The 6,898-nt window shown below is 43.4% G+C and overlaps 2 protein-coding genes across 3 annotated transcripts in view; both read right to left on the bottom strand.

Annotated features, from left to right (window-relative positions):
- LOC106808635 (cytochrome b5-like) overlaps positions 1 to 1,786 on the bottom strand; it is a 4,710-nt gene extending 2,924 nt beyond the window's left edge. The window contains exon 1 of one of the 2 annotated variants that reach the window (XM_014811438.1): positions 1,744 to 1,786. Coding sequence is in view for 1 of the 2 variants with exons in the window: in XM_014811437.1 (XP_014666923.1) it covers positions 1,583 to 1,612 (30 nt within the window). In the remaining variant the exon portion in view is untranslated. Of the gene's footprint in view, positions 1 to 1,582; positions 1,712 to 1,743 lie in introns of those variants that run through there. The other variant, XM_014811437.1, reaches the window with a different exon arrangement.
- A 319-nt stretch (positions 1,787 to 2,105) lies between these two features.
- LOC106808628 (nuclear factor related to kappa-B-binding protein-like) overlaps positions 2,106 to 6,898 on the bottom strand; it is a 21,325-nt gene continuing 16,532 nt past the window's right edge. The window contains exons 27-34 of the mRNA XM_014811419.1: positions 6,466 to 6,684; positions 6,058 to 6,171; positions 5,610 to 5,764; positions 5,186 to 5,282; positions 4,683 to 4,859; positions 4,321 to 4,413; positions 3,830 to 3,903; positions 2,106 to 3,288 (exon numbers count right to left, since the gene is read on the bottom strand). Of these exons, the coding sequence (XP_014666905.1) occupies positions 3,196 to 3,288; positions 3,830 to 3,903; positions 4,321 to 4,413; positions 4,683 to 4,859; positions 5,186 to 5,282; positions 5,610 to 5,764; positions 6,058 to 6,171; positions 6,466 to 6,684 (1,022 nt within the window). The 3' untranslated portion in view covers positions 2,106 to 3,195. The remainder of the gene's footprint in view (positions 3,289 to 3,829; positions 3,904 to 4,320; positions 4,414 to 4,682; positions 4,860 to 5,185; positions 5,283 to 5,609; positions 5,765 to 6,057; positions 6,172 to 6,465; positions 6,685 to 6,898) is intronic.

Genomic DNA, 6,898 nt, shown 5'->3' with positions numbered 1-6,898 from the left:
TGATCCCAGCGGTGCCCCACCCCCCTATAATGAACATGCCCCACCCGACTTTTTAAAAATCCTGCCCCCCCCGTAAATCAATCAATATGCCACCCCAGGCACGTATACACAGCCACGCTGTGCTGACTGTCATCAACCTTTGACAATATAAAGTGAGGGTGTCGTGCGATAGCTGCCCTTCACAATCGCTAGAATTGTTTTTCATCAATGTTTGAATATATAATGTAAGGAACCAACATTTGATTAAAGTTTTAGACAATGATTTTTACTCGCCAAAATGGGCGAGTCAGCTTTAGCTTTTACTCGCCCGATATTATTTTCACTCAACATTGAACTTTTTCAGTGAAATAGTGGATTGTGTAGTGAATTGTGTGAACCAAGGCAAATAATAGTATAACAAGCACACTGTAGTGTGGTCCCCGGCTCGATGACATGTGGCCGATACGCAACATGCTAAACTGACTGTGATGTAGAACAACATCTAAGTACTACATACTGTTATGATGATAGTGTCAAGATTATACTATAGATACGTGAATAATGCCAGGAGTTAGAGATTGTCTGATTCAGCGATTCATTCAGATATTGTTTAGTTTAGGAAATGGTAGGTTACTGACTCGTGACTGCGTTGACTGTACACAGACAGTACTCAGCAGTCTAGCTCTAGTAACTATAGCCCGCGTGCACTTGCCGCAGGGCTATAGGATCTTCTATTACGGATGCTCGGGACCAACTTAGTAACGGTTACTTGCGGCTATAAAACGTCTGTGATAGGTAATTAATGCCTCTTATCCGAAGTGAATATGTCTTAAGTTATATCCGCAACTAAAATTTAACCTCTAACTATATCGTTGAAATGGTCTGCTTGCGGTATTTCTTGTGAACAAACATTCGATTTGCGAACTTCAAACGGCCCATTTTGGCGGCTCTGCATCAGCGGGTTGGTCCCTAGCATTCGTAATAGAATGACCTATACTATAGCCCTGCGGCAACTGTACGCGGGCTAGTATACTGTATAGTACTGGAGCTATCAGCAGCCCGACTATGCCCTACGACTGTTTCATGTGGTAAGCGTGAGTCACGTAGGAGCAGCCACGCAGTGAGAAGTGAGAAGGTAACTTGTGCAAACCTAGACAGTAATCTGAGTAGACAAGTTTAACAAGTTCATCATCATGTTCATTGTGTCACAATCACAGGCACTTGGAACGTCTCAATAAAAAAAAGGTAAATAAACAGGAAATGTATTTACTACTCGATGTTTCTCTACTCTATTTCGCCTACTATTGCCGATAATTACATGTAAATGCCGGTGAAAGAGGTATAATACTCTCTTATTCAGTTGTTTGTGCACAGGGCGGGCGTGCGGTGTAATTACGTGTTGCAGATGAGCATTTTACCGGCATTTACGGGTAATTATCGGCAATAATAGGCGAAATAGAGTAGAGAAACATTAAGACTTTGGGAGTAAATACATTTCATGTTTATTTACCATAATTTTTTTTTATTGAGACGTTCCAATGACTGAATCATGAATGAGTAACCAGGCAGTAGTCAGTACAGTAGGCCTAATAGTTATTAGTACTAGTACTAGAATAGGAAATCCTGGCATCATCCAACAGCCATGGCATGATTAGACTTAAATAGAATTATATGCGCCATGCACGGCCTATATTACAAATGTATTTAAATAGCTGCTTAAGCCACAATCGCCGTGAAATCGTAGGAAAATAAATTCACACTCACTGGGATCTGAGAGTTAGCCACGTTCGTTAGGGGTGGCGAGTGGCGCCATCTCTTGCGTATTTTTTTTACAAAATAAAAAATAAATTTTACTACTATCAAGAGCTAATTATATTATTAGCTCTTGCTACTATATATAGCATGTTTGAATTGTTTGCAGTTCTAACTATATCGAGTATGTAATTAATGAACGTGAAATTAATTTCTATCGGATAAATGACATTTCCTTATTGTTTCAATGAGAATGACTACACAGATATAATTTCCCCACCTGGAATGCATTTATCCAATATAAATGGACTGTGGTTATATTTTTCTTCCTGATATTACGATCAACAGCATAAAAAACGTTATAGACAACAAAATGTTTTATATGAATAACAAATGATTTACTAGTGTACTGTAAATACACGACTGTACAAAATTAATATATGATTATACATAGATAACATGCTATGTGCCATAATCATGGTTATCGTACTTGTCCATAACCCCCGCGATAGGACTTCTCCGCATGTAATATACATTCTAAGCATGTGCTTCACCTGCACGAAGCAGTTCACACTTACAAATGTAACATAAAATATATATATTGATAAGCAAGGTCGATTCACTGTACCCCCACGTGCACAACCAACCTTAAACACCATATCGCGGACAGACGCCTCTCCCAATTTCACCGACGCAACTCAATGGGAAAAATCGATGTTCAAAGACCAGACTAAAGCCCAGGAATCCGTAGACAATCCAAAAACTTTCTAGAGAAGTATAGTAATCTCTACAGGCGTCACAGTAATTCTAGCATCGCATATATCACTACACGTCCAATCACACCTTCTGCCTAACGGTCAGTTCATAATTTCGCCGTCCACAGACGATTGGATTCGAGTCTCGGCATTTCTGGATCGTAGCCCGAAGGGAACACACGGGAAGGACGTATCACCTCGTGTGGCCGATCAGATCTCCACTGTGCGCGTTTCACCTTCAAAACGTCATTCCTAACGACATTATCCCTGCAGACGACAGGGAATATTCCTTGAGTGTCACCAGGAAGGTCATGCAGAGGTCACCAAGATGATCCCTCCTAGGTTACAGTTGGCACGACAACCTCGCCAGGAGCGAGTCTCAAGCGTGGGAACGTCGTGTGGTCAAGCCGACCGGCTCGTTCTCTGAGCGCGGGGTTCGCAATTCGATGATGGCCGGTTTCACCCGGCAACAGCCTTTACTTGACCGACGGACACAACAGTCGGCGTCCCGACTTCAACGCCGGATTTGGCCAACAGCGTTACCTCTTAATTTGATCGCAGACCCTAAGCGACCACTTGACCACTAATTGACCCCAATATACAAGCACTCGCAGTGGCACGTCCGTCTAATCAGTGCAGAGTTTGGAGCAGCGCCCCCTGGAGGCACTTCATACTGTGCGTGGGATGGTGAGTCGGCTGATGACAGCTCTCAACTGTTTGTCCCTTTATTGGCTTCATCGGTGCTGAGGGTTGTCACTACGGTAACGGGAGCTGATGCTGCTCCAGTCTGCTGATTCATACCCTGCAAATAATTCACATCAATTATTACATATATATATATATATATATATATATATATATATATATATATATATATATATATATATATATATATATATACATATATATAAATGTAGAAAATTAAAATAGGGTGTTAAATTTTAATAAGCAAGCTTTCGAGAATTATCTCTCTTCATCAGGCTATTAAATGACAACCACTGTCAACTATTGACATGACCTCTATTGTTATTTTATAACCTGATAAAGAGAGATAATTCTCAAAAATTTGTTTATTAAAATTTAACACCCTATTCTATTTTTCTGCATATATTTTCATATCTGCATGGCTGCTCGTGTGTTTTTACTTCTATATATACGTAACATTAGTAACATTAGTCTTGACATGAGTGTGTCATACGCGTGTACAGCACAGTGGATGGAGTATGTCCGAGTAATGCATAGAGGGGTCCGGTCTGAGAGAAAAAGATGTTCACACTAATTTTGTTTCTGTCAACGAGCCCCAGAGTTCCAAAATCCAGAGTTGACAACTTTATTATGAGTACCTGTAGAATTGAGCCAGCACCGGGCATGTTGGCGGGTGGGGTGATTATCCTTGCATAGACTGGTCCAGCACGACCTGTGGCAATCAAGAATCATGATAAATGATAGTGTAAATAATATCAGGAGTGTATAACATAGATATACATAACATATACATTACATAACATATACATAGCATATATATACTCCTGATAATATAGTGCATTCATAGCTATGCACAATCTCATATTGCTTGACAGTCTGTGCTAACTTCAGGAATACTACTAATATAACCGATTACAGTAGAATTTATTATGGATGGTGTGTGTAATCGAATACTGTCCAACAAAGTCCAAACTTATATGTAACCACAATCCATGACAGGCCATATAACGTATCTACGAACATTAAATATTGTATCTTCCTGCCCTTTGTTGATAATGTATAATCTAAAGCCATACTCCAACTTACTGAAGTATGGTTTCCTCCTGATTTTAATATGCCCACTCCTTACCTCTGCCTTTCGGAGCAGCTTGCCTCGTGTCAGAAGCTACCTTGACGCCCTGCAATGCTCTAAGACTGGCAGGAGACAGAGCTATGCCACCTCCTACAACAAACACACAAACTGTAGATCACAGACGCGTAAATACAACTGAACACATTGCGGATCTCCACAGAGTGGCTGCACCAGAAACACTAGATATAAACACCCTGCTTGCTCTCCTGTCTGAGCTCACACACTAGAGCTTCATTACCAGTAGAAACACCTCGCTCGAAACTGTGAGTGAGAGCGAAAAGGGAGGGCGCATATCGATTGCTAATCCATTTTACATTACCCCGCAACGAAATATGTCGGCACACACACACGGATCTCACCGGTTTTTCCGCCTGCGAGCACGAACGTCGGGGCGGCCTGCCCGATACCCGCCTGTGTCCCCGAGCCGAGCATGATTGCTTGTTGCCCCGGCAACCCGCCGCCGGACACCACCCTCGTTCCTGCGCTCGTCGTGTTAGCGGGGATGATGAATTGTCCGCCACCTCCTGCTTGGCTTCCTGTAGACAACAACGATGATGCATGGCGTTGACCGGCGCAAAAACGTCATGTTAATCTCGTGTTTTTTTCATGTTTCAAACCTTGCAAACTGTGTTTACAGTGCAGCGATCTTTCGAGCATACGTACTTTCGTTAATAAATCACGTATAAGTATGAATATTATTAACGTTGCTTCGACAAATTGACCAACTATCACAAGATAAATCGAAAAAGTACGTGTAAGGACTTTATGTTAGTGTGCGTATGTGCACGTCCATTTATACGACACAAACACGTATATACACACGTACGCACGTACCCACGCAAGCACACACTCATTCACTCACCGATCACAAGGGTTTGGCCCTGTGCTATCTTCAGGCCAGCAGCCTGGGCAGCAGTCAGCTGAGTAAACTTCACTCCTGGAGGCAACGATGAAACAACCTACAACGCAATAACTCGTCAGTGATCGATGGTAGTTGTACACTAGAGTCGTACACTAGTACAGTAGTGTCTACAGTGGGAAGAAATTTGCTAAGAACTCAGTAGCAACTCCACTATACTCCACGACCAACTCACAGCGACGCACTAACATCATTGCATTTTTCAACCTACCACTTCGATCCAACATGATAATTGAACAGAAGCAAAATGAAACCGTTTGAAAATCAGAGTCACAAAAGATATTTGATGGATGCATAGTTCAGCTGTATCATTGCTTGCAGCAATATTCGATGAGGAGCTGGGTAGGAACAACGGATGCATGCCTACCTTTACAGCGCTGGACACTTGCGTCTGATGCTTGCTTACAGCTGAGTACGTTGCAGCGGGAGCGGACGACGCGGCTAGCACCATCCGGGCGGCCTGTCGCACCGGCGCCGCGAGACCAGGCGTGACGGCACGCGCCTGCACCGCTGGCGCACCCACTGTGAGAGACAAATAAAAGCATGAACATGTAAGATAAATGTAAATGGTATATTGAAATCTGTAAGTTTGTTGTTAAGTAAATAAATATCGCTTCTCCGGTGACTGTTTGTTCTCCTATTACTATGAACTTTGTCATCTACACTAATCTACACTACATCCAACGTGCATGTATGCATGTGTGTGTGTGTGCGCGTGCGCGAGCGTGTGCGTGTGGATGCGAGCTTGCATGTTTTGGCTCAATAGAGGTGTTGCCGCGCTGCGGTGAGGCATGGAGGATGCTGCACATACTCACCAGCCGACGCCTGCTGCACCATGGTGACGTGACCAGGCTTGCCCGGCGAAGGAATCGAGACTGTCCTTCCCTGGAAACGAATCGTGGCTCCGGGAGTAGATGCTCGCACTCCACCTAGCAACCAGACAATTCCACGCTAGCGTGAGAGGTCGGAATTCGATACCCATGCAGTTAGCCAAAGAGTCGGTTTGAAACGGAACTCTACGTAGAATGAAATCTAATCAATCTAATGAATGAAATCTAATCAATCTAATGAATGAAATCTAATCAATCTAATAAAAGAAAACGAAATGAATCTGATCGAATAAAAATGGAATTTGGCAGACGACTCATTCCAGGTGCAATCCTGCTCCCCGAAAACCCTCGCGATTCTCTAACATCGCATCGCGCGAGTTTCCGTGCGCTTACCGTACACTTGTTGCATTGCTGCTCCGCCGCCGCCGCCGCCGCCGCCGACCCCCGGCGACGCCAGCTGCTGGACGAGTCTGGCAACGACGGGCTTCGTGCTGGCGTACGTCGTCGGCTTGCTGCCGCCTGCCTGCGAGCGACTCAGCACCACCTGCTGGCCGCCGACAGTGATGAATTTAGCGGCGCCCCCTGTGGCGTCTGCCTGCGACGCGACGTTCGCTGAAATAAGCGACGATACAATGATCATTGTTTGCTCTCTGTGACGAGAAATTGCACCGAACTGAATAAAAACCTGCATCATTTTTGCGGTATAGATGAGGACATGATTAATTAATTAAGGATAGATGAGGACATGATTAATTAATTAAGGATAGATGAGGACATGATTAATTAATTAAGGATAGATGAGGACATGATTAATTAATTAAGGATA

The sequence above is a fragment of the Priapulus caudatus genome, unplaced genomic scaffold, assembly GCF_000485595.1.
Source record: "Priapulus caudatus unplaced genomic scaffold, Priapulus_caudatus-5.0.1 Scaffold291, whole genome shotgun sequence".
NCBI lineage: Eukaryota > Metazoa > Priapulida > Priapulimorpha > Priapulimorphida > Priapulidae > Priapulus > Priapulus caudatus.
This window is presented reverse-complemented; position numbering and strand designations above follow the sequence as displayed.